Genomic DNA, 27,398 nt, shown 5'->3' with positions numbered 1-27,398 from the left:
GTGACGCCGGTAAACGAAAATGGCGGCGCGAAAGTTCGGCGTTTCCCCCGCACACTGCGGATATTCTAGTGAGTAATAAAGTACTGAGGCAGGTTAGTCCCCCGTCTCCCTTACGCATCCGTCCTGGAGCAGATCGGACCCTCTTCGAAGGACGTTTGGTTTTCCATGATGGAGGAAAACGACGGGAAACAAACCGGGAATATAAAAAACGTATTTTTTTGTTCCTTTCCCTTTTTCTATCGGAGGATTTAGTTAGAGAAGCCAGTTGTTTTTTGTTGATACTGAACTGAACTCTTTCGAGAACTAAAATTGAACTGAGGTGGACATTGTTTTGGGGTTTTCTGTGGTGTAAATATATTTTTTTGAAAAGAAAAGTGGGATCTTGATTTGTTTACATTTTTGATTTAAGGTTGTATGAATTGTGGTTTGGATTCATGCACCGCTTCGTGTGGTTTTCATCAGAGGTAAACTAGTTTTAAACTGTCAGGCTGAGTTCTGGCTGGCACCCCAAAAAACAATAAATTCAAATAATAGTTCCCCCTGAAAACCGTCACAACGTGTAACGTGACGTCAAAATCGTGGATTCTGGTCCGACGGGCCCCCTCACACACACACACACACTAACCTCTTCGCACGATCACGACACATAAAGACGCTCGTTGACCTCCATCATGTATCCACGCACACACACCTGCTCATAACGCAGCCACACCCCTGCCATCCACGCCGAGACCTCAGACACGCGGTCGTGATACATCACCACCTACACACAGCGGTGTCAGCCACAGACAACTGCTCCTGAGCCCCAGCAGAGCAAAGACATTCATCATTATGACATAACACACACACACACACACACACACACACACACATGCACGCATCGGGAGAGAAAGCAACATAAAACAATGTTGCAGCCGGTGATGCGTGGAGACGACTCCATCACATCATACATCACGCATGCAGTGCGTTTCTCGGCCTAAATAACAATATTATGAACAAAAACAGTCGGAACAGAAATGACGGAGAGCTTCTCCGCCTCGTTCTTCTGTATTTCTATATATATGTATATGTGTCATCCTCACTGTTGCCTGAAAGAAAAGATAAAACCACCTCCATCATCTCTTTCTCTCACTCTTATTTTCTCTTAATCTCCACATCAGATAAAACACAATTCAAACCCCGACCAGCTGTCTATCCAGGGAGTCTGTCAAAGCGTCACTCTTTCACACCCTTCCCCGCCTTTTATATCTCCGCTCCCGGTCTTGCCCATGTCAATTTACACCCCGCTTCCTTTCTCTTCTTCTTTTTCACTCCTCGGATTAATCTCATGTATCGGTTTGATCATCTCTACCGGCCATAAATTAGCCCCATGCTGTTATCTACCTTCACTTTTTGTTTGATTACATGTTTAATCCGCAGCCGATCGATATATTTAATGGATTGCGTGAAGCTCTTGACCTGAATCGATCCAAGGCAGAGTCAGAAGTTTGTTTCGTGTTATATCGCACGAAATATACGCCGTTTTTTTCCGCAGCCTTGGACTCAAGTCGGCCTGAATCAGGTGCAAATTTATTGTTTGCAATGTTTTTGTTGAGGGCGAGCACTGATTTTGTTTCACCGGAGCCCATTATGAATAACATTATCTTAGATATGTAGCGTTGATTGGAAAAAAAAAAAATCTGCTTCCAATCTGACTATTTGTTTTGCTGAAATGTTGCAGGCAATTCTGGCGATCAGCGGATTGCAAATTTCCTGTCCTGTGTTTCCTCGACTATACTATCTAAACTATCTCTGACAGGTTCTATTGAAGTCTTTCGGCGGGTCTTGATCAAATGATGTTCCTGGAATTTGAATAAAATGATTTAAAACAAGTGTCTGCGGCGGATATCAGCCAAACCAAAGTTAAACACAAGGCAGACAAGCCTTCTTTTAAAAACTCTAACGCTCTGGCCCGCCCTACCCCCTCATCTAAACACACAGACACTTATATACATTTCTCACGAGAACCCTATGTTGTATGTCACAGGAGCCTTTCAGCTGTTGGGTTCATGATTTGTGTTCAGGGACGGTCGTAAAGAGAATCGGCGGTCCGATATACGGCGATGGGTTGTAGGCGGTGGGTTGTGTACACACTTGGTAAGAATGTGACATTTTCAAGCATTATTGCGAGTCTGTCTTCCTCTGCACGCTGCGTACTCGTTAAAGTTAGTCTTCGTTTACTTTGATTTCAAGAAAATCATTTCCCAAAACAGTCGCTTCTGCAGCCTGGAAGTGTGATAGACCCTGAAGAATCTTATAGTTTGGTACCAGATGGGGGATTTAACAAAGTCGAAAGGAGGTGAGGGGGGTCACATATTTCCCAGAGAGCGACCCGGGTCTAGGCTTCACAGCCGGAGCTAGAGTGGAAAGTAAAGGGCAAAAGGTCCTGCTCCATTTTTCCTGATTCTCTCACTTTACTCCCCTTTTCATGCTTCCAGGCCCTGATAGGACTGTACGGGGAGAGATTAGACTGTTAGTTCCACTTAGTTCTCATATGATCTCAGCTAATATTTGTCAAGTCTGATGTTGTCAGGGGCTGTCAGCGTCAACCGGGGGGGGGCGGGGGGAGTCGCTACAGGAAGCGGCGAGGCCTGGAGAAGGGAATGCAGCCAAAACCCAGAACTAAACACACTCGCGAGGGATCATGTGGAAGGAAGTCAAAGAGAGGGGGGGATGGCATGAATGCAAATTTTTACACATCGCTACTGGAAAACGGTGCCGTTAAACACGGCGAGCGACTTAATCAAAAGATCACCAAGAGCCCTCTCGAGCGAGCTTAAACGGCCCGAGCTGGAGAGGCGTGTTCGCGTAAATACAAAGTGTCATCTCCATAAGCGCTATCTGGTTCAACCTGTCCGCCTCCTTTGCTTCCGTGCTGGGTAAGAGGGCACAGATAGGGCCCGTCCAATGCCGGCGACACACATAATTCATAAATCCTTCACTCCCGCGGGCAGATATACCCGAAACCGGCGATGCAAGACACATCAGAGGGAGAAATGGAAGGGTGGCTGGAAGTGTGATGGCTTCCTCGTCCACCCCCGCCGGTTGTACACAGGGGCCCCACGCCGTCAGAGCCGATGACACTGATTAATGAGAAAGCCGTCTCATCACTGAAGCATCTGGGTAATAGACTACATGGAGAGTCAATGGAGGGAGACACCGCGGGGTAAAGTGCACGACCCGGCCTTATATCATCGTGGTGGAAATGAGTGATTCTGGGGTTCGTTCAACACTTTGGATGCTCGTTTCTTTTTTCTCTGGTGTTTAAAAAGAAGCAAACAGGTTGTGGAGCGCTGACATGAAGCGACTCCGTGCTGAAAACATGTATCGATTACACGGCTCAGGTTCACGGGCAGCATCCCAACACCTCCAGATGTTTCTACGCACACATCACAGCTGCCTCAATCGTTCAATCAGCCAATCAGGGGGCTGAAAGTCTGATCCGACAGGTGATCACGGCTTGAACCACCCACCTGTCAGCAACATAAGATTCAAGAGCAAATACAGTGAATATAAATATACTAAATACCAGAAATGTTAAAGGTTTATATAAATGTTATTTAACATTAAATCCACAAGTAAATGTGTCATGTTTTCATTCAATAGTTGGAGGTCAAAGACGGTCACAGTCTCATCAGATCATAACTGCAGATTCAGTGACGTATCCGTATCATTTCGATAAATTGTTGAATCGTGCAGTGTTTCTTTTTGACACCAGCGCCGTAGGTTGACCTCATTCGGCTACTCACAAAGGATGCAGGTTTATTCATAATAATCAGATTATTTCTTGTTGACTGTGGTTGAATCCTGAACGGGGCCGGTTCAAGACCCGGAGCTAATTCGGTGTTAAAGGAGGTCGCTCCTGATCTGCACGATGTTTAAAACGTTCATTCCACCTCCGCTTACGAACGTACAGTCACATTTTAGTGCATGAACGAAGCAATCCCATAGTTTTTTGTATTATTTTATTAATGTGTATATATATATAGAGAGAGATTACTCCTTGTACCGCTGGAGCAAGGTTGCGTACTCGTACCATACATCCAACGACACATACAAAGTACTCATCCATCTTCCATAACCACTTAACCCCTCATCAGGGTCACGGGGGGCTGGAGCCAATCCCAGTCCATCACAGGACGGTCCTAAACATATAATTACTTTAAAATGCTGCATGTCATATTCTCATAGATGAGTCTGAGGTTTCTTTCTCTTTTTAGACTATTTCTACATTATATTTAAAAGGAAATCTGTATTTCTGTGCACACTGAATACTATAAACAGGTTATTCCCTTTATTCTGTGTATTAAATAATATCCTCATAGTGACTTATAGTGGCTCAGTTTCGTCCTCCATAGGCACATTTCTTAATTTTATCGTCTGATCAGCGAGTTCACAATGAAAACACTGAATTTAATCCGAAGCATTCGATGCAGGAACATGTTGATCTGCTGCCATGATTTAAAAAAGAAGTTTTAGTGATATTTGTACAGTATCCTGCATAATGAGTCTAATAAACAACACCTCCCACACACTAACACACACACACACACTTCTGTACATTGTTCTTTTTTAAACACCATGAGTCACTAGAAGTTAAGTGCAAAGAAAGATGAAGATGAAAGGATGAGGAGGAAGAAGAAGTAACATTTTCCCTGCTGGGGGAATAAAGAATGATCCATCAGCAGCTCGGCGCTGTGAGCTGAGGGGACAGAAGTGGGACATGCACTGTGGAGGGAGGAGGAGGAAAAAAAAAACGCATGGCCATGATGTCGGAATGAAAACCTCCCTTTGTGTCCTGGACTTTTAACTGAATTACAGCAAATCCAATTGGAAACACGCGGGACAGCAGTCATCCACGCATTCCTGCGTGTGCACAGAAACCTCCCTGTGTTTCCTCACATTCATTTTCTCCTTGCTCCTGCTCTGCTGGCTGCAGAATGCGAGTTAAACCAGCCTCATGTGACACACAGATCTTTGCTCTTCATGGTATCTCAGCATGGTGCGCTCCTATACCCGGCTGCACAGTCCCGAGCCGAGCCGAGCCGCCCGTCCCCTCCCTCCCTCCCTCAGCAGCAGCAGAAAACACTCGGAGAAATTAAGAATGGGCGGCTGCCGCAAATCACACAGCAGAAATAAAAAAATAAAGAAGAAGCAACTTCGCCCTGCGCGGAGCTCCAACCAGCTCCAACCGACGCGCAGCTCCATGAAGACGGCGCCGGCATTAACATGAACCCCCCCTCCCCAATAATGGCGTTCATTCATCACCATCACAGCCAGGCGCGCTCCTGCATCGACGGATATTAATAAACAACAAGCCATAACTAACACAATCACACACACACACACAGCAACGTTTCCAACATCGGACAGCTTCGCTTCTTTTTTTTTTTTTATTTCTGAGTGAAGAATAAAATAAAATAAAATAAAAATAGAAATAACTCACATTCTGTCTCCGGGAACAAGCAGGCGGCTCTCCACCATCATATCGGGCAGAAAATCCAGATTGTAGGATGAAGTCATGTTGCCTGCCTGCCTGCCTGCCTGCCCTGTGTATGTGTGATGTGTGTGTGCGTACAGTATATGTGTGTGTGTGTGTGTGTGGAAGTGTGTGTGTGTGCGCCTCCGCCGCTGTGCGCCCTGCCTGATAAATAAAAAGGAGCGTCTCTCTCTCTCTCTCTCTCTCTCTCTCTCGGAGACGGAGAGGGACAGGTGCAGAAGAGAAGCCGAGGACAGGCCTCCCCCTAAAGGCAGCGTAGCCAGCCGCAACACTCTCTCTGTCCGCATCCAGCAGTTGTCACATTCTCCTCTTCCACTCCCACATTCGCTTTTTGATTTTTTCTTTCTGTGCTCCTTCTTCTTCTTCCTCCTCCTCCTCCGCCGCGCTCCGGTCCTGTCTGAAAAATCCGGCTCTGCAACAGCGCAACTAACGGACTGTGCTGGAGGAACCAGGTGCCGAGCCGTGGAGCTGTGGAGGCGTGGAGGCGTGGCGCATAACGCTGCAGCTGATCTTTAACTGTTCGGGCTCCTCGTGTCTTTAACCGTGTGAGCTGCATCAGCAGACACATGATGTTCATAATCTACATGTCAGGGTGGTTCAGGCATTAAATATCATTTTAAAAAGGTGCATCAACCTTAAAAAGGGACAAAGAGGCTCCCCTGAAAGTTGCTTCAACTGTAAGAAGCAACAACTCATGCTGACTGACTTATTAATTAGTCCCAAATACATTCATTTAATGAAAAAATACATGAATCCAATCAGTTTTATTGATATAATGCCATAACAGAAGTTATCTCCGACCTCTTTATAATATTATTTATAGAGACCCAACAATTCCAACCATGAGCACACGCTTCTTATGTCAAGTTACCGATATACAAACTTAAAATCTGGACTATGCATGATGCCAAAATGTGAAATGAACATTCATGTACAAATAGTAACAATATGGTCGCTGTGTGGCTAACGCCGAAACACCAAACGCCAAAAACTGTAATGCCTCAAACGTCCACTCGAGGCTGGCTCCAGAAGTGAGTCAGTCTCCATAAGTCCCCATGTTTCACAGCAGAAATAAACATGTTTACAGCCTGGTACAAAAAACAGTTTTGGTCTCTGTAGCTAATTTCTCCGTTCATGACAACTGTACTGAGGGTGAATTTATATACAACTCACCTGTTCACATTATATTAAGGCTTAAAGTTATGCAGGATTATTTGACAGGTGGGTACCTTTACCAGCCCACTTCATGATGATCCACGTCTTTCTGATATTTCGATTATCGCGAGGTGGAAGAAACAATGTAGCCAACAACTCTTTTTGGCCGACCAAAGTCATCCAACCAGGGCCGTAACTCAAAATTCCAGCCACGAATATTTATTCTTGTATCTTTGTGGGTCCTCCTCACACTCCTGATATACTACTTTGTAACGAGAATACCGTCAGTCTTCTGTTTTTTTGGGGGGGACAGCGAGCCACACTTTATTTAGCACTGTGTTCACTGTGGTTGAAGTAAAAACCTGCACATACGTGTGACTCAGGTGTGCGTAACTCCTACTAATGTGCGTGTTATATTGCATCCTCGATTTCATTTCAAAACAAACAGACTGATGAACTCATGCGTCATGTCTCAAAGCGACGCTGAACCCTGCACTTACACTCCTACGCCGACAGTCCGGTAAATACTTTGCACAATCATGATTCAGAGCACAAGAAGTGCAGACTGTTAGAATCTCACACACACGCTTCGGTGTAATAAAATCACGGCCAGTTAGGTGATTTACAATCAAATGAGTTGGCCAAATTTGGAGAGAGGTTCAATTACGCATGGGGATAGCCTGGTAATAATGAACCTGCCCATAATTTCCTGCAAATTTGCTGACTCTATTTTATGCTGCGTTAATTGTGTGGATCCAGCATGCCCTCCCTGTGGAACCGGAGTGGGCCTGAATGCACCCCTGTGCAAGCACATCTACCAGGTTTGCCCCACTTCCTCCCTCCTCCATAGGAGGAGAAAGGAGGGGAGGGCACTCCAGTAAAATAATGAGCCTCTCTTAGACTGAGAGAGGCGGCTCTCTGGGGAAGAATATGAGTATCTGGGTCAATGGGAAAAAAAAAAAAAAGTGCTAGGTATACAGTACAGTACGGTAAGTGTATGGCGTGGGTGGGACTTGGCCCGCGGCTCTGCTCGTGGGTCAGCTTGCATGTTTGCTTGCAAGGGCCGAGGTCAGAGTGTGCGATGGGAAAGGCTGATCCTACATCAGCGCCTCAGGGTTCGCAGCGTCCCAGGAGTGCGGACGATGCTGGATGTTTTTTTACCGCGTACCACGGCTTGGGCACGGGATGTTATTTAACCAACCTGCTGCTTCATAATCGACTTCCCATCAGCAGGATTTCGGGTCTTTGAATTGATTGGTTCATAACCCAGATCTGACACGTTTATGAAGTGACAGCGGCGTCGCAGAAGGTAACAATAAAAGAAGACATCACGGTAATTTGTGTGCAGGTTTTCAGACACGCCGCCTTGTTTTTGTCTGAGTCGAGTTCCTCCTCTAAGTGGCACATCAGGTAGCCCTATTTTACTCTCCTTTCAAGCATGTCAGGACTCGCACAAATCGACACTAAATTCGCTCCTATGGAATCCCAGCATGCAAATAGTCTCGGTTTCATTTCTACATGCGGCGCCACAGAGATTTCCGCCCCCACCACAGAAATCCACGATGGAGATGGATTGTGCCGCTCAGAGCATTAAAAAATTACCTTTAAAGAAGAATGCAGCTGCCATTTGCCTGAACCTGTTATCCAAGGTAACAGGGAGCCTTTGTGTCCTTGTTACCTTGGATAATTCAAAGACCTCACTGTCAATAAAATTACTTTGTACTGAAGAAGAAATAGTCCAAATGAAAACCGCTGACTGCGACGATGCCGCCGTGTCTGTGTAATTTGGGTGCACTGACCCTTTATGACTGACTCTGCCGTGTCAAGACGGGTAGTTCAACAGGGGCTGACGCATCGAGACAAACCACCATTCATGCTCACAATCTCATCTATCAGAGTAACCAATTAACCTCTTTGGACTGTGGGAGGAAACCGGAGTACCCGGAGTGAACCCACGCAGACACGGGAAGAACATGCAAACAGAAAAGTCGACTGGGGGCTTCGAACCTAACACCACTAAAAACCAAGCTGAGAACAACAGCGTTCTCTATCACCACATTATATTCATCATTGAACAACACAGGTGATCATGGAGGTTTGTTGAGAAACTGCTGATCAGATAAACCTGCATGTTTTTGGACTGTGGGAGGAAACCGGAGTACCCGGAGCGAACCCACGCAGACACGGGAAGAACATGCAAACCCCAAACAGAAAAGTCGACTGGGGGCTTCGAACCTAACGCCACTAAAAACCAAGCTGAGAACAACAGCGTTCTCTATCACCACATTATATTCATCATTGAACAACACAGGTGATCATGGAGGTTTGTTGAGAAACTGCTGATCAGATAAACCTGCATGTCTTAGGACGGTTGGAGGAAAACATGCAAAGTCCACACAGTAAAGCCCAAACCGACTAGAACTCGAACACAGCAGCATTCTCCATTATTACCACATGATTAACATCTTTGAGTTACGTCAAGTGCGTTTAGAAACTTGCATGTGTTTGCCAAAGGCTCACGAGCACCTGTCCCGAGTCGACTCGTGTACGTCTGGTAAACAAGTCGTGCAATCAAATCTCCTCATTTGCCTCAAATTCTCTGAACAAACCCTTTTTTTCCCTCCTGTTCGCCAAACAAAACGCATCCATCCATTAATAAAACATGAACACGCTCAATTTTCAATGTAGTCATGTGAAACCGACACTTTACGAAGGGGGTTGTTTTAATATGCAATTTGTGTCGCAGCTGTTTAATATCGCTTTTAATACAACGCATGTGTGCGATATAAAAAAGGATGATGAATGAAAAGATCCAGATCCAGGAGATGCAGGCCAAAAACGACTTTTACTTCTCTTCCCATAGAAAACACACATTTTATATTAATTATATAAAACAGCATGCCCCTGAACAACAGGACTTGTCTATGGAGGATGAATCCTGACCTCATGCCCTCCATGTGACAATAGAGAATAACATGCCTCAATAATGAAGACCCAAGTTCTAGCCTTGGAGCTTTGATTGCTTACTCTGAATGGCGACATTCATGAATGCGGACAGAGACGTATCCGAGGAAGAATCGCGGCGAAAGATCGAGCGTCGTGTTCCTGAGTGTTTTCAGTGGATTCATGCACAGGTCAAGAACGTTGGATGGTTGTTGAAGATCAACTCCAACATCCATCCATGTTTATGCTTATCAATGTTGCAGGGGGCTGGAGCCAACTCATGGTTCTTTATTGCTTTTCAGTAATTAGTTAATCATTTAGTCGTCACGTGGCTGTACCCATCATCATTCTGCTAGGGTGAAATGTTTCTTTAATTCAGCCCCAGTTGTCTTGGACATATGAAGGTGAACGGTCACCACAAAAGTAGCCTGTTTACATCCAGACTTTAGTACTTTACAACTTGAAATTGCTCATTTAGTCAAACCAACAGTCCAAAAAAACCCCCAAATATGTTCAATTCAAACACACAGAACAGAGAGAAGAAGAAAATCCTCAAGTCTGAGAAGCTGAATCAACAAAATGTTGCTTTTTTTTTCTTGATTAATGGGTTTAAAATGACAAGATTGATTAAATACTAAGATCAGAGGGAACATGTTTCTGATGTTAAAGCTTAAATTGAGCAGCAAAGAGGATGTCATCATGTTTTTCCTCAAAAGATCCTGTCTGGATTTTTACAATTTCTGACAAATGTTAATGGGCTGTAATAATAATTCAGCATGGAAGTCAGACTTTGGTTAAACTCTCGCTCTCTAAAAAATTAAAAAACCCTCCGTCTCACTGCAGAAGTCTGGCAGGTGGCGGGAACATAATGACACATCTGCTCAGTCGAACCTTTCGAATCTTTTTTTTTGCTTCATTGCCAACTTTTCCTGAAGAGGACCCGATGTGTACCTCTGAAAAAAACTGAAACATCATCACTTCTTCTTCTTTTCTAACCCAAACCGGGAATAAAGGGTTCCACCACCTTTTCCTGGTCGTGTCTTCGAGACACTTTAACAAATGCATCCCCGGACCTGTATTTCACTCGAGGGTCAGCGGTCAGTTCCGGCGAACGTTTCGAACGTTATGTTTTCTCCCTGTTGTTGCTGTTGTTCTGCTCTTTTCCCTCCACCCTCACCCATCACCTCTCCCCCCACATCTCTCCATCTCTTTCACCCCAGAGGCCCCGCCATGTTCTCCCAGATCGCGCTCACGGCAAGGTCTGCCTCTGCCCTCGCTTGCTCTCCTACTTTTGTCTTTCTCGCCTCTTTCTCTCCCTGTCTAGTTATTTCTGTCTTCTATCCGCCTTCATCTCTCTCTCACCTCGGGCCGGGGGGGGGGGAGGCTCAGCTGCCCGAACAATACAAATCGATCACTTTGAAAGGAGGAGGAGGGCGGAGGAGGAGGACGTGGTGGACAAAGAGACGGGACCAAAAATAGGTGGTTTTACAGAGCGAATTAAAAAAATAAAGCAGCCGCGATGTTGCCTATCCGACTGTAACTTCATCATCCAAGCCTCTCGATGCTTCCCCGCTCGCATCTCACCCAGAGGAGAGGATTGTGGGTAGCTGATGGCGCCGGCTTTTCACACGTAAATATTTAATGAAGGGCTCATGAATAATTCAGAAAAGCAAGCAGCTGCGTTTGAGCCTAAGTGGACATGTGAGGAGCTCACGAAAAACCAGACAGACCCCGACCGCTGCCGTTCATCCTTTCGCTGATGGATCGCGTTTACCCCACGTCACACGCGTGTACCCCACGTCACACACGCGTTTACCCCACGTCACACGCGTGTGGAGACGTTTGCAGATGAACCACTTCTTAAATGAAAGGATGATGGAGGAGACCCCGATCTGCTCCAGTCTGTCCTCCACTTTCTTATTCTGTCAAGCAGCAGAAGCCCAGACTGCAAACCAAACAAAAATAGAGATGGAGTGGACGGATACTCCCCCACATCTCTTTCCAACACTCTCTCCATCACTCTCGCTGCCACTCACTGTTCAATCTTCAAATCTCATTCTCATATTTTCCTCCAGCCTCTCGCCTCCATTTTCACGCTTTTTTTTTTCTTTCTTCTGTCTCGTTCCCTCCCCTCTCCTCCATCACTCACTCCATCCTCGTCTCTCTCTCTCTCTGCCAGTTTGTTATTGGTCCTCTTGTGTCAGGACACCGTGTTCCAGTTAACGTGGATCCGAGCTCCACCTGTGGGGCCGCGAGCCTCGAAATGTTCGCTGACCCGTTTTGAACGCGATCCGACACGACGCACGAACTCCGACTCCACTTCTGTGTCGGCTCAGTGCTTTTTTTTTTTTTTTTTTGGATTAAACGTCTATTTTGATCATATCGGGACAGAACTCTGGTTAAATGTGAGTCAGGTTTCTAAAGCCTTATTAAGCAGCTGATTCAAGGAGCTTTCAAGGACTTTGCAGGCCCATTTCCCCTCAGATTCAAGGAGTTTGAGACACGGATGAAAGTTGTGTACGGTTGCAACATTAAAGGGCTAAATTCCCACCGGGTATGTTCCGTTCTAGTCGATGGTTCAAACCCCACGCTGGAGTCCGTTTCAGAATCGGGTCTCTGGTCAACAGACAAACGAACGGCATAGAGAATCTGGTCGATTTTCAAAATAAAACATCCTCGTGCAAACCTCAAAAACGACCACATGAACCAACAGTTAAGAAAGTCTGGCGCTCCTGATGGAGTTTGAAGTCGTGTGGAGAACAGACTAAAACAGCGCCGTGCCCGAGACGTGCCTGGACGCTTCGACGTGAGAATGTTCATCATGATGCATTGGAACATCGACCTAACTTCAGTTTCTATTCTTGCACATGATATATAAATGTAAACGCTTTCAAAGACCCATGGAAACCATCACGTGACCGTGTGAAAAATCAGCATTTAAAGTTTTAACTCTCTTATTTACATTCCCATGTCACTCTAACTCTGTGTCAGCTCATAGGTCAGGATCTGAAAAGACTTTGTTTGTCACGTGAGACGTAGCAGACCCACAGTGACTTTTTGTGGGTTTTTTCTGTCACTCCTTTTAGTTTTCTTCTTGTTATTTCCACCCAGGATGACTCGAGAGATTCCCGTCATGCTTTCGCTGACTTAAACAGTCAGCGTCATGCGTCTGGAAGTTTCTGTTTGTACTGTACGAGTCTGGAGCTGTGAGGTAAAGACAGAGTTACGACTCGGCTGGTGCGATTTTTGGCAGGTTCAGAGGGGTTAAAAAAGCCCTTCCTGTACACACACACACACACACACACACGTACATGTCGACACACACACGCACACACACACAATCTGCGTTACAGGACATTCTGATCAAGTCCAACACTGTCGAGCAAATACCTCCTGACCTGCTCACTGACCCTCACACACTAATGTCTGCACCGGTGGTCTCGACACGACTTAAAGTGTGGGTCGCTCACACACACACACACACACACACACACACACACACACACGGAGACACAAACACACTTGATGTCCTCTGCCCCTGAAGAGGCCTCCCGGCTATACTGCGCTGCTGTCTGCTAGTTTTAATGGTCTCTGCCAGACCGGACTGGACAACGCTCAGCTGCACTGAAGTAGAAACATATCGCCGCCGTCGAGGGAAAACCGTGAATCTCCCAAACTCTCCAACGAGATGACTTTGCCCTGGTTTTGGTTTGGAGCACCGTGTTCTTTTTTTTTTTTCAGTTTTGCAAAAAACTGCAAAGTAAGGCGAACTGAAAGTGAAACCCCAAATAAAGTTTAAACGAGGAGTTGTAGTTCGAGTCTTTAGCTTCACATTTCCTCTCATGCAGGAGCATGAAAGAATCATCATTTCTAACTACGTCAGCCTCCTGCTGCGGGTGGCGCTATTGTAAAAAATGATCACACGCAAGTTAAAAGCTGTTTTCTTTTTGAGTGAGACGCCGAAATTAAAACTCGAATCTCTCACGTCTCTGATCAACAAGACCACGCAACTCATTGCCAAGGAGGAGAGGATCCACAACCTGCAATGGAACAAGAACATAGCGCTTTATTTTGTCACTGCAGAAAGTTTGAAATCTCCAAGATCTGATTTAAGTCTTTTAAATCATATTAAAAGATCTGGAGACCCTCAAGCTTAAACTGATGTTTTATCTTTTGGTATGTTACGTGTCTGTGAGTTTGTGTCTCGACCACGACTCCCTTTAAAAAAGGAGATTTTTAATCTCAACCCGGACCTTTTTCCTGATTGCATAAATTCAATAAAATTAAAACAGCAACCTCTTAAAGACGTTTGGGATCAAAACAAAGATCCTGAACACGTGAAACAACCTTAATCAGGAGGAGTGCACGGCGTCTTTAGGCGGCAGTAGCTCAGTCCGTGGGGACTTGACTTGGGAACCGGAGGGTGTCCGGTTCGAGTCCAGTATGAAAGGTGGACTGGTAGCCGGAGAGGTGCCAGTTCACCTTCTTGGGCACTTGAGCAAGGTACTGAACCCCCTTGAAGGATCAATAAAGTATCTATAATATTCTTTGAGCGATAAAACCTATAAAATCTGGATTTAGATGGTCTTCCCTGTCCAGTGTTTGGACTGAGCCATGCACCCCCACCCTGACATACTGAGGAGTTGGTGTTTCCCCTGGATCCTCTGCTGTCGTCCACTTCAACGCTCTAAAACTCTTACACAGTAAAAGATAAAAATATCTAAAATAAATAAATGTGGAAACAAATAAAAGAGGAAATAGATAAAAACATATAAAGAAATACAGGAAAGAATGATAAACACAGCGTCCATCATGCTTTGGTTGATCTTTAAAATGTGTGCGAGAGGTCGGGTCAGGCTGCTCTTAACAGAGTTTAATTACACAGCAGCAGCAGTCGAAGAAAAACCCTTAATGGAGCAGACGATGCACCTGAAGAGCCGACATGTTTAGCAGTTGGTGGGTGTCAGCTTCAGGGCACGGCGTGGAGAAGCTGCACGGTGAAACCCACAAACGCCGCTCCAAAGTTGGGCCGTGATTTCTCCCTCGATGCAAATGGAGGGATGGAGGGATGGAAGGATGGAGGGATATTCTGCGGGCCACTCGAAAAAACAGCGTACGCTCCACCTGCGGTGCATCCGAGCGAGCTCCAACTGTAATTGGCCATCGCGTCGGTGACAGAGAGAGGCCCCCTCCATTCATCAACACCCCTCCTCCTCTATTCATCTCTCTCGCTCTTTCTTTTTCTCTCTGCACCTTCATCGCCAACTCCGACCGATCCCTCCCTCGCTTTCCAATCCTCTCCTCCTCCTCCACCTCTGTCCTCCTCCCCTCCCTCCCTCCCTCTCTTGCTCCTTTTCCTCATTAAAGTGGGACCCAGGCAGTAGCGGTCACTGCCTCTCATTTATTTTCATTTGAAACTGGTGCAGCTCCACTGATCCTCTGGGGCTGCAGGAGAGAGAGCAGGATGGTGTCATTCTGATAACAACTGACGCACACACACACACACACACACAGATGTACTTTATGTGCACAAACTCACATGCACACATTCAGAAAAATGGAGGATCACACACTGCCCGCACACGCTATACACACACACACACACACACACAATAGAAAGTAAAGCATTTGCACACACACACACACACACACTAACAAACACAAAGGGAGGCGTACACGCATCCGCCCACAAACAGATGCACTTTCACACCCATTTCAATTCATTTCACGCACATATTCACACATTTCATGTACCTGCAAGCTCCCGTGCTCCGTCCCCCCGTCCCCTCCTCTTTCCCCTCTTCCACCCTTCCCCCGCCCACCTCCACCTTGATTGTGTGATTGTGCGAAGGTGATGATAGCAGGGTGTGAATCAGGCGGAGGACGATAAACCCGTGGCCATTGTCACCTGGATGATTGCGAGCATCGATCGGCGGCTGCGCACGTGCATGAGCGAAAGCGCGACTATTTTTTGTATTTTTTTTGGTGCCTTCGCCCGCCACTACTACGCCCTTCACTTCCTGTACGTGTGTGTCCATGCATGTGTATTACAGTCGTGTTCGAGAGAACACTCTTTGATTGAAAAGGTGCTCGGCAGATTAAATCGTTGTAGCCGGCGAGACGGGGTGCGCTCCTTTACGCCGAGAAGATTCAAAAAGGCTGGAGTAAGGCAGAAGCTGCTTTGACGCCCATTTCCCTGACCCGTCTGGGGAAACGGCAGACTCTAAAACCGACGGTCGTATCTGTAATAGGAGACTAATATCCTCCACACCATTAGATAGGCACAATGTGTGGGGTGAGTGGGAGGGGACGCTTGGTTTAACTGCCAGCAAAGCCTGAGAGGACGGGCAGGAGAAGAGGGAAGTGGAGGGGTGGAGCAAAAGGAGGCCATTATCAACTCACAGAAGCAAAAACTCTCAGAGGAAAATGTGCCGATTATCTTTCGCCGAACGTCCTCAGACACACACACACACACACACAGGACACTGACATATTCACCGTCTGCACATCGACGGCTGAAGATGAATGAAGTTCCAACTTTCCATGAAGTTTGGGGTGGACTCGCAAGAGCAAGATTAAAAAGTGGAATCGTCAAAAATCGAAGCAGCTTTCAGTCTCTGATGTGAGTCAGCTGCAACTCTGGTTTTTCTTTTTGTGGGACCCTCCCTGCCGAGCAGACGCCACGTCTTTCAGACCTCTTTGAAATCTCTCCAAGCCAAGGCCATGCTGGAATGAAGTCACTCGTAAAAAAACATTTTACAAACAACATTTTACAGCTGTTTTCACAGCCGCACTTCACAAACAGATCTTGACGTGTAAAATCAGTCCACTTCCTCTGAGGGCGTTTGCTTCCACGGCACATGAACAGCTTCAGGGGACGGTTGAGCAAATAAAAATGAACTTTAAAGCAACACTGCATAACGTTTCTACTATAAACACATTTAAAATCACGTTGATGTAAAGTTGGGCTCCGGGTACGATCACCCGAAAGAAGATGTTGGTCACACACCTGGTTCACCCGGTTCAACTCTCTGTGATTTACAGAGTTTCCTGATGGAGTGTTAGTGTTTGTACCACCGGGAAGAAGAAGAGGAGGTTTACAGGAATTGTGCCAGTGTCGTGCCAGAACAGGAGCTGGGCAAGCGGCAAAAAAAGTAAAGAGTGAGCGAGCAAGAAGCCGCCGGGCAAGAGTAAATGTGGGACTGACTTTTAGTGGTTGGTGAAATAAAAGGCTGAAAGACAGACTGACTGCTGCTGGACTAGTCAGTCGTTGTTGCACTCGACTGATGTTTCTCCGTTCTGATCGACTCGGGGGGTCGACTATAGATGTAAAGCTGAAAGTCAGATTTTTTACCTTGTAGTCACTGTTTCATTTTATATCCAACGTGTTGGACTCGAAACAATGGAAACGTCCTTAATCTTCCTGGACGCACCATGCATTATTCACTCCTGCACTACAAAAGGCATTTTCCTCTGATGTACACCGCTACATCAACCAAACCACACTGCACCGTCCCGCACACGCGGGGCTAAACCTCCGGAAAATTTCCCCTGTGTTTCTCGCTCGGAGCGACCGCCTGATGCAGAAACCGTTCAAAGTCACATTTTTCATCGGGGGAAATTGCAAATGAAGTGCACGCCTCGAAAGCAGTTTCATTTGTCACCCAATGAAGCATTCGCAGATTCAGTCAGTAAATTACGGGGCAATAAATTACTACCTGCAAACATCAATGAAATATGTTCACTCATCGCAAAACAAGTCAACCTCAGCACGACTGTTTTTCATGATCAGGTGCGCGGCGAACGCTTGTCTCAATCTTTTATGTGTGAACTCCTTTATGCAACAGGAGGGGAGTTCACACAAATTGTGGCTGGTGGGGTCCTTTAAAAATAAAAATGTGCAATTTACAAAATACAAAACAGAAAGAATGCAGTAAAACTGGAGAGGTACGCTGCCATTGTTTACCCCCCTCCTCACTGCTGTCACCGCCTTTTCTCAACAGTTTCACACATACACAACCTTCTGCTCATCTCTGTTTGTGTATATTAAAATGCAAGAGATGGACAGACCTGAAAAAAATGAAAACAAATAACAAAGACACGGGTTTCGGGTCCGCTATAGTCGTCTCGGAAAATGTCAAATCCTTCATCGGTTGAGTGGTTACCTCCGGCCTTAATAAGGAAGACCTCTGCGTCTCTTTGGCTTTCTTCTTAAAATAATCAATGTCTTTAATAAAATCTCAAAAATGTGTGTTTGCCACCTTTTTGGAGGTGAATGCTGATGGAAATATGAATCAATGTCTTTAAATCTGATGTTACACCAAGAGCCTTCAAAATGTTTTGAAGCTGAAGACTTCAGAATATTTCTCTGTAAAACTCGACATGTATTGTGAGTTATATGATTGGTGGAAGAAATCTGTGAAGTGAAGCCAACACACAGTGTTGCAGCACCATTGGGCCTCAATGGTCGCCATGAAGCAGTCGCGGAGAATACTCTGATACACAAAGTAAGTTATAAGTAAGTTGTACATGTGTTTTATATTTATATTTTGCACTGTGTCAGTTAGTGGCAATGCTCTGCCTGGTTGCAAACCAGAGCTATAGTCAAGTGTGCAATGGCCGTACTCGAATTACTACCCTGCAGAAATGTGCACACCATGCCGGGAAGTACAAAATTTACAAGGTGTGCTACATAGAAGTAACTAACGGAAGTACCCGGATTGAAACCCAGCAACGGTCACGTCTGGCTCCAAAAAAAAACAAGATAGTGACGACCTGAAGCAAACGGCTGACGTCACAGAAAAAGTTAACTTCATTTAAAATGTGCCAAATGTTGTTAAAGTCTATTTTTTGGAGATTTGGAAATATGTGACATCACACTGTACCAACAAAGTCCCGCCCCTTCCAGACTGGTGATGACAGAAAAATCAAAATCAAAACAAATAAAATCTGAAATCATCAATTATCAACCCAAAAATAATTAACAACTAGCTCGCACAATTAATTATCTTTTGTAATTTACATTTATACTTAATATTTTCTTCTTCTCCTACCAACTGTGGATGAAGTAGTAAGTCCGCCTTTATTATAGTCCCAGTCTAAGTCGAGCAGTCTTTTATTTTGAAACGTTTTTTTATTTCGAAATGACCGTATTAAATAAAACAGAAATAACTAATTAATTCTTGTGCGGCCCCGTACTGATTGATCCACGGACCGGTACCGGTCCGCGGCCCGGGGGTTGGGGACCACTGATCTAAATCATCGAGTATCTTCACGGTAGCAGTCCGTTTGTCTGCGTCACTTTTCGGACGATGGAAAAATGATTTGTTCTCCGGCCCTTTAAAAACTTTAAAGATTTGAGAGTTTTATTATCCGAAGCTTTAAGAATGAGCGCCGACACCGTGAGATACTACAACTCTTGACACCGAAGAGAAGAAAAAGAAAATAAGTATTATACATATTCATGCGAACGTGGGTGGAATAATACAAAAAATGTAAATGAGCAACACAACCGTATGATAAATACTGTATAGAAATAAAAATGTCAAAGGCGAGAGAAGTGCTGTTTCATTTTAAAAGCAGACGAGGAGGAGAAAAAGCTGCTGATGTCACTTCCTAATATTTCAGCTTGAACTCCTCTGCCCGGACACGATGCTGGAGGAGAGACGAGCGTCGGATGTTACGCTCGACCGGGCAAACAGTTGCAGGGAAGCAGGAGAACAACAGCACCGAGACAGAGCGGCAGGCAGGAGGCGTTACAGTAAAAAGGCTGTTAGGAGTAACCCGTCACCTGAACACCACCACCACCATGAAAACGCTCGTAAACTGTTCAACAACACCTCAGCTGGAAGTGTAACAATCCCCAGGAGGGATGCAGCATCTGGGCCAGAAAAAAAAAAGGGTGACCCGTGTGTGTGTGTGTGTGTGTGCATACACCTGTGTGTGTGTGTGTGTGTGCATACACCTGTGTGTGTGTGCATACACCTGTGTGTGTGTGTACCTCAGCAGCAGCTCGTCGCTCCTCATGGATCCCGTGCTGACGGCTGCAGGAGGAGGGGGGGGGGGCAGCACGCCGCTGAATCCACGCAATGAAAGCCGAGCTCGGACGAGTGCTCCAACATCACAAAACAAGCAGAACGCTTCTTATCGGGCCACACACACACACACACACAAACACACTCTTTCTTCTTTTGTCCTCTTTTTTGTCGTTCTCAACAAGCCGCTTCTCTCTCTCTCTACTCCTTGTTCCTTTCAGCCTCTGCCGTTGTTCCCTTTTCTCTCATGCAGGAGCTCCCTCCACCACCTCCACCACCTCCACCACTTCACCATCACCTCCTTCCCCCTCCTCTCTCTCTCTCTCTCTCTCTGGTAGAGCAGCAGAGCAGTGGAGACCTCGCTGGCTTGCCTAGCTGAAGTAATCCCCTGTGACAGCTCAGCTCATGTTGTTATGTTGTGGGCCTATTTGAGTCTAATACTACAGCTCTGAAACAGCCGAGCCCCGGTCCAGCTCCAGCTCCTGCTCCAGCTCCAGCTCGGCTGGACTGCCTGCAAAGGCCCGCTGGGCCAGGTTCAGTCCAACGCGGCGCCATACCAACAACAGACTGAAAATGTACAGCCGGAGAGTCGGGGAGCTAAACTCAGCTTTACCGTCGTCTCATGAAGTTTTTATGAGGTAAATAAATCATGTGCATCACGGTAAAGTTATGTTGTTGAACCGATGGAGACCGAGTCCAACATCAAGTCAAGCGTGCGCTGAATTTTCAGAGTTTATTAAGTGAGAGAATAAACAAAGTATTAGTATATTACAAAGCAACATAATTCGTCAAAGCTCTGGCTGTGTTCCCGGACTTCTGATTCACAAAAAAAAAGAGAAAGCAACTAGACCTTTCTACTGCAGCTACGTCACAGGCTGCGCGGCTTAGACGCTGCAACATTAACAAGACTCAGGCATCCCCCCCCGTCCTCGCTTAAGCTTCCCGCAAATATCGAGCAAATGGTCGGACCATGTCAGACTATTCTCCAAAGGAAAAGGCTTTCATGGAATAAAAAGACTAAATTAATCCTTTTGCAAGAAACTCTGGGATTCGAGAAATCAGCTCACTGGAAACATCCAGAATTCCCCGGAAGCTGGAGTTGGAGTCGAAAAGTAGATTCGTGGTTAAATTCTGGTGAAATCAGACGACGGATGGAGGAAAAGTCTGAGCGGGAGTCTCCGGAGAGACGAGGGAAATCATAAATTAATGATTTGTGGGAAACAGCGGCACTGAATTTACAAAGTTAATAAAAAGTCATGTCCCTCCAGTTTATGAATAATAAAAATCAAAACATATTAACATAATAAAAAAGAAAAGGTGAGAAATGAAATAATTCCGATAAATTTAAAAAGATGTTTCCAGTTGTTTTGGATTTCCCATTTTTCCGTCTTACTGCGCTGCCAAATAAATACATATTTTATGAACGCTCATGCATTTTGATGAGCACCAACAGGTGACGGTGCGATGGACTGATATGTGTTGTTATCACAGCCTCGCCTGCTTCCTCTCCTCAGATGTCCCGTTCTGCGTCGGACCTCCTGCAGGTACAGACATCGACACGTCGCCGGGCCCGGGCCCAGTCACGTCTCCAGAGAGAGACGGGCCCACGGTCCAGCAGATCATGCCCGGGAACAGGCAGCCCAGACAGGCATGTCTCAGTGAGTAGCCCTCCCGGAGGAGGCGCTGCCAGATCCTGCTCCATATACCTGGCACATCACAGCGTCTCCTCCCCATAGGAGGACGGGGGCTGAAGACACAGGCAGGGGAGCCGCTGATTAAAAATTCATCTCTCTGTTTATTATGATTTATGCATGTTTCACTGAGCCAGGAACGAAAAAGAGAGGAGAGGAGAACGGCTTCATTAGTGCGTATTGTGTGTATGTGTGTGGGTACTATGCCTCGGCCTGTGTGTGTGTGTGTGGCTGGCTAGCTGGCAGGTGGGGGATAGTTAAAATTATGGATTGTACGTGAGGTTCATTAGAATGTTTGGCATACAGGGCAAAATCGTCTGTCTTCACCAAACACCTGCATTTCACCGAAAAACAACAACAATCGAAAATCCTAAATTACCCGCCGTGCACGGGCCGCCGCCATTAAAATGCAGCAGACGCACTCCTGCTAACTTCTAACTTAATTACCCGTTCCCGCCTCCGTTTGTTTACCGCTCGGGAATCCGATCGTTGCACTTTGTCGCAGCCAAAAACCGACGGCAGGCCGCCGTGACCGCGGCAAATATCGACACGCGGCGGATAAGAGCCGGAGCTCTGTGTGATGTAATGATCTCATGCAGATGCTGCAGCCGCCGATCATATGCTGATATCTGTTTATCACAGAGAGAGCTGAAGGTAACAACGGAGCGACGCTTTCGGATTAACATACGCGATTAAGTTTGAATCTTTGAGCGGTGACTGACGCAGACCGTGAGCTCGTATTCCTGCAGATATTTAAAGGTGCTCATGGCAGAATTTCTGCAGAAAATAAAAACTGAAACTTCAAAGCGGGGCTGCAATAATCCCACCCGGGATGCCCAAGTTAAAAACCGAAGTTTCAGATTCTTCTTCTTCTTCTTTTGAGACACGGGAAGTTAATAAAATAAAACTTGAGAAGAAAAACACGATCTGAAGAACAGTAACAGCGGTCAGTCTGCCCTAGTTAGACAGCAGGACCAGTATTTGACCACTTAATGAAGTGTTATTGTGCATAATCAACTGTTTGGATGTCCAAACGTCAAAAGGCTGATAACTCCAGTACATGACTGTGCAGAAAAAACTGCAGAGTCACTTCTCGAATCGCCTCGCATGCCTCGTCTGTGCAGCACATCCAGTGTGTCGTATGACGTGATGCTAAGTGACACACTGTGTGTGTTCTGCCCTTTAGACTCTGTGCTCGTTGGGATCAGACGTCAGTTTCCTGACATCATCGTCCAAGTCCGTCGGAACGTTGGCGGAGAACACGTGAACCCAACGGCAGCACGGACGAGAAGATCCAGGCTGCATTTTACGACGTGGGACACAAATCTACACTTGAATGTTTATTCACATGTGTAGATCTGGATCCAGACTTTTTACGAGAGTCAGTTCAGGTGAAAGATTCCTCCTGGTCAGCTTGGGTATAGTCTAAAAATGGATCTAACATCTGCCTTGAGGTCGATACCGAGAAGTCGAAGGGAACTGGATTTGTTGACGAAATAGCAAATCCAGTTAAATCTATAAAAACTTCAGCGCCTGATCTGCACAAATACTCAATCTGAGCTCAACTCGACATGATCCCGTCCAGTCGGCCTTGAAAATTGGCGTTCGTTTCTTCTAACGAGGACGTCTCTGCACGTGCCTCGGTGTCGAAGGGCTACCGGAGAGCAGAGGACATATGGCAGCGTCTGCGAGAGACAGAAGCTCAGGGTTGGACTTCTGGTGCCATCCAGACGCTCGCCCCCTTTTTTTTTTTGTACTGTATGCCAGATTTCGCCCCCGTTGGTCGGGTGTGTAGCCGCCTCGCCTCCCCGCCGAGCTGTGACATCATGCCTCGTGACGACGAGCATCTTGTCTTCGTCATTCGCGGTGAAAACACCGAACTCCGGCGCTGACATCGCGGTGACTGGAGGCCGCGGCTCAAAGCGAGCAGCCTCCGTCTCTTTTAAATCGTGTTTACAATTTAATGACCTATTTGTGTTTGTTGTTCCCTCGCTCTCTCTCTCTCTCTCTCTCCCCTCGCCGTCCCTCTCTCTCTGTATCTTTCGCTCCCTAACACGCTCTGACAGCGAAAGGTCAATGCCCATTGGCTACACGGGGGGCACTGAGTGATGTAAAGAAGAGAAAGGGGGGGTGGGGGTTGTCATGGGAACGTGCAGGGCTCTGCAAGGACGCAGGATGCTTTTTGTGCCGAACACCGAGGCCGGGACCCGAGCGGGATCAAAAGACTTGAGAGATCGACTGGCCCGCACCGGACTGAACGGCGCTTTAATTGACTGGCGGTTTTACTGGCCTGGGCGGGACTCGGTGAAGTAGATCTGCATGTACGAGAGGCCTAAAGAAGAGTTGTGCAGCAGCTCTGTTATGTCTGTGAGCCGGCGTTCTGCTGAGCTTGGCTTCACATTAATAAAAGAGGGATTACCAAAAGTCTGCAGGCTCCTCTTTGGCCCCTCTCCAGCCGAGCGCCAAGCGAAGGGTTCTACCCCTCCGCCTCCCTCCTGCCACCCTGCGCTCCCCCTTTTTTCCTGACTCTCCTCGGCATGCCGCTCACGTTCATCCCATTCAGAAAAAAAAACACTCTCATCTCGCCTTCCCTCCTGTCTGTCTCTGTTCCATTTCTCTCCACTCTCTCTCTAAGTACAGGAGGGAAGGGGAGAGAGGAAAAAAATGCACGAAAACACAGATAAATTATTTAGATTTTTTTTTCACCCCCCAAAGAAAGAGAGAAGAAGAAGAAGAAAAAAAAGCTTGACTCTGCAGTTTGAAAGAAAAGGGGGGAAAGAAGGGAGGCTGGAGGGGTGAGGAATAAAAATTGCATTAGATACAAGATTCTGCAATCAGCCCCGCGATATGAAGAATTAATCTTATCTTTCACCGGCACACGCGGCCAAGTAGGAGAGCGCCTACAAAGACTTCGAGATGACAACGGGACGAATTCTCCCTTCCCATTACGCTGCCATTCACCCATTGTGCCGGCCGACACCTCGCGATAAGCGGACGTATTGTTGCCGTTGACAATGTCATTATGGGACAGTAAACAAGCGAAGCAGCGGAGGGTCGGGATGAACCGGGGCGGAGGTGCCGGAAGGTCGCCGAGACAATCTGAAATGAAAGGATGCAAGACCCCGAGGGAGAGATAAGCGTCCTCTTCTTCTACTTTTTCTTCATCTATCTCTTTTCTCTCTCTCGCTCGCTCGCTCTCCAAAGCCAAGGACGGGCATATGCTTAGAACAAAGCCCCCGACACCGCCGCGTAATCAACTCCTCTGTACTCCAACGGCAGCAACACAATCTTCCCTGGAGGTCATCCACGGGAAGGGGGGCTTAGGAGGGAGTCGGCTGCCGGATCATGGGCTATTAAGATGGGAAAATAGGATGACATTCACCCGGCCTCCCACATCCCGTTTTTGGTGTATAGGTACAAACATGAAGAGATACTGCAGTCAGATCGATGTCATGCCTTGTGTTTGAGTAGACGGATGTTTAGCTATGGTTAACCAACAATGCTGACGAAGTCATCTGTGACCTGCGACGTTACTAATTGAATTTCAGCGTCAGATTAGTTATTATAATGGATGTTATTCAAGTCCTTGTGAGCAACATTTGAACATTTTGATCTAACAGACTGGTTGACTTGGCAGGTCCACACATGAGCAAACTCTAAACAGAGGTAAGTCCAAGTTGTAAATCTTGAAATAAGTAAAAAATAGTTCAGCTTTTAAGGTGACAAATGAACAAGAGATCCCGGAAAACCAATCTGCATTCCCACCTATTGCAGTTGGCAACGATTCCCCTGCAGCACACAACAAACGGACACGATTTCTACTTCTCTACTGCGCATGAGTATCCGCTGTCTACGTGCAAGTCTGCAGCCATCTGCACTGAAGACCGATTAATCAACGCTGGAACTCAAAGTATTTCCTGAATCTACTCGGTAGGCGGTCTGTGAAGGTTCTCAGTCACCCAGATCATCTTTCTTCGAGAAGGTTAAATCTGGGGCAGCTTGACTTAGTTGGAGATAGTTGTATCAAGTCCAGCTGCTCTAGATTTAACCTTCTCAAAGGAAGATGACCTGGATGACTGAGAACCTTCACAGACCGCCTACCGAGCATCAATCTGTTGCGATGCCGGTCTTCGAGTTTCACTCTTTGAAAGTATCTTTGGCCACAGATTGATGCGACTTAAAGGATTTCTAGCATTGACGAAGAAACTTTATTTAATGTCACAACCACAAGATTGGATCAGTGCGTCATTAATACCCCATGACATCCGTAGATGCCTTCGACTTTGCTGGATACGAACCGTGAATTGTTCTTTAAGTGTCTGTCTCAAAGACCAAAAACTCAGACTAAGACTAAGACTGACCTTGAAACGAACCCCCCTCAAAAACACGACTGTTTCCGGATCTTCATCAGCTCTAAAAAATCCTAAACAAGCTGCGTCGTAGCACTCATCGGGTACGGTATATCAGCTTTAACCCGACGCTCACTCATATGCACTCACTCACGTCGGCTTGGGTTGTGCATGGAGGTGGCAGGAGTGGTCCTGTTCCATTTGCAGACATTAACACAGGCAGATTAATTTGTCCCCTTCCATTAGGTGGGAAAGCTGCTCAATTATCGCTCGACAAAAAGAAAAACACACAAACAGGAGCCGTCCAAACAATGAGCGTTAGTGCATCGTATGGATGCCTGCAGGTGTATAGCTGGCGTATAGGAGCTCGGAGAGGAGGAGGGTTCGAGGGGTCAGGTGTGTTTTCCGCGGCGGCTGACGGCTCATTAACGTGCTTTTTTTTTTTTGTGCGTCCGATATTCAGCTATTCAGAAAGAGATGACGCGGGAGGAGAAAGGAGGTGTAGAAAGAGAGAGCGAGGGATGAAGAGAGGAGGTTGTTGTTGTTGTTGTTGTTGTGTTGAGACTCGCCGTCTTCCCGCCGCTCGCTCCCTCTTTTGTTGGAGATTTTCGACTTCATTAGAATTATAATGAACGTCAGCGAGGCCCGCTGAAATATTTTTGGCTCCTTGAAAATAAATGAATACACAAGCAAATCAATTCAAATCTGCCCATTATGCATCCTTTCTTTCTTTTTCTTTTTTTTTTTCTGGGTCGTATGATGAAACCCGCACACCGGGCCGCACTATAGGCGCCGCCGTGTGTTCGCAAGGGGTGGGCCGACGATAACGAGATAAAATTAGAGGATCATTTGTCATCATTCCCAAAACGTGGTTTCATATCGCAAAATCAATTCCGTATCCGCGGCGACATCGACGGGCTCATGATGGCGTATTGACGGACTGAGAGACACGCACCGGCGCGTTACGGTAATGATGTTAAACACTACAGCGGCGTCATGAGGAATGTGTGTGTGTGTGTGTGTGTGTGTGTGTGTGTGGCTGTCGTGCTCCGCCGGTGTGATGATGTTGCCGTGTAGTGAGACTCGCTAATTGGCTCACCTGTCTCTCAGCCATCTGGAGCCTCTCACCAAAAAAAAAAGAAGAAAAAACTAAATAAATAAAAAAAAAAACGTCACACTGAGTTCCACCTCAACATCACACACACACACACACACACACACACACACACACCTAAATGCAGGAAAAGACAAATGTAAATGAAGCCGAGGAGCAAATCTAAAGATATGTTTTCACGTCACGCTCTCGTCGTTGGAGAGTTTTCGCTCGCAGAGATGATTTAATAAGCGGCACGTCGCGTCGAGTGTTACAGCATGGCAATCTTTCACGAGCGCCTCAGAATTAACGCGATAATGATTAATTACGACGACGAGGTCTCTCTGCTGGGCGTGGACGAGAAGAAGAAGAAGAAGAAGAAGAAGGAGTGTAACTCAGGATGAATGTGGAGCAGATGATGTGTTATAAATAAATATTGTTATTGTTCTCGGAGCAGAGCTGGAATGTGAAGAAGACACACCCACACCGTCACCACCTCCACCTCCATCTCCACCTCCACCACACAGAGCATCAGCTGCAAGAGAAAACACTCCACTATCCCAGAAAACCCTGGGGCACACACTGTGTGTGTGT

General features: G+C 46.4%; 1 protein-coding gene across 25 annotated transcripts in view; it reads right to left on the bottom strand.

Moving 5' to 3' along the window:
- Positions 1 to 27,398, bottom strand: part of celf2 (cugbp, Elav-like family member 2) — a 201,109-nt gene that overhangs the window by 121,742 nt on the left and 51,969 nt on the right. For 3 of the 25 annotated variants that reach the window (XM_027272027.1, XM_027272017.1, XM_027272018.1), the window contains exon 1: positions 5,486 to 6,088. The exons of 1 other annotated variant lie outside the window; for it this stretch is intronic. In XM_027272027.1, coding sequence (XP_027127828.1) covers positions 5,486 to 5,826 — 341 coding nt within the window. In that variant the 5' untranslated portion in view covers positions 5,827 to 6,088. Of the gene's footprint in view, positions 1 to 5,485; positions 6,099 to 27,398 lie in introns of those variants that run through there. 21 more of the 25 variants (XM_027291962.1, XM_027291965.1, XM_027291967.1 and 18 more) reach the window with 16 other exon arrangements.

The sequence above is a fragment of the Larimichthys crocea genome, chromosome XX (genome assembly GCF_000972845.2).
Source record: "Larimichthys crocea isolate SSNF chromosome XX, L_crocea_2.0, whole genome shotgun sequence".
Taxonomy (NCBI): Eukaryota; Metazoa; Chordata; class Actinopteri; family Sciaenidae; genus Larimichthys; species Larimichthys crocea.
Note: the sequence above shows the minus strand (reverse complement) of the source record. Positions and strands in the feature narration are given on the sequence as shown.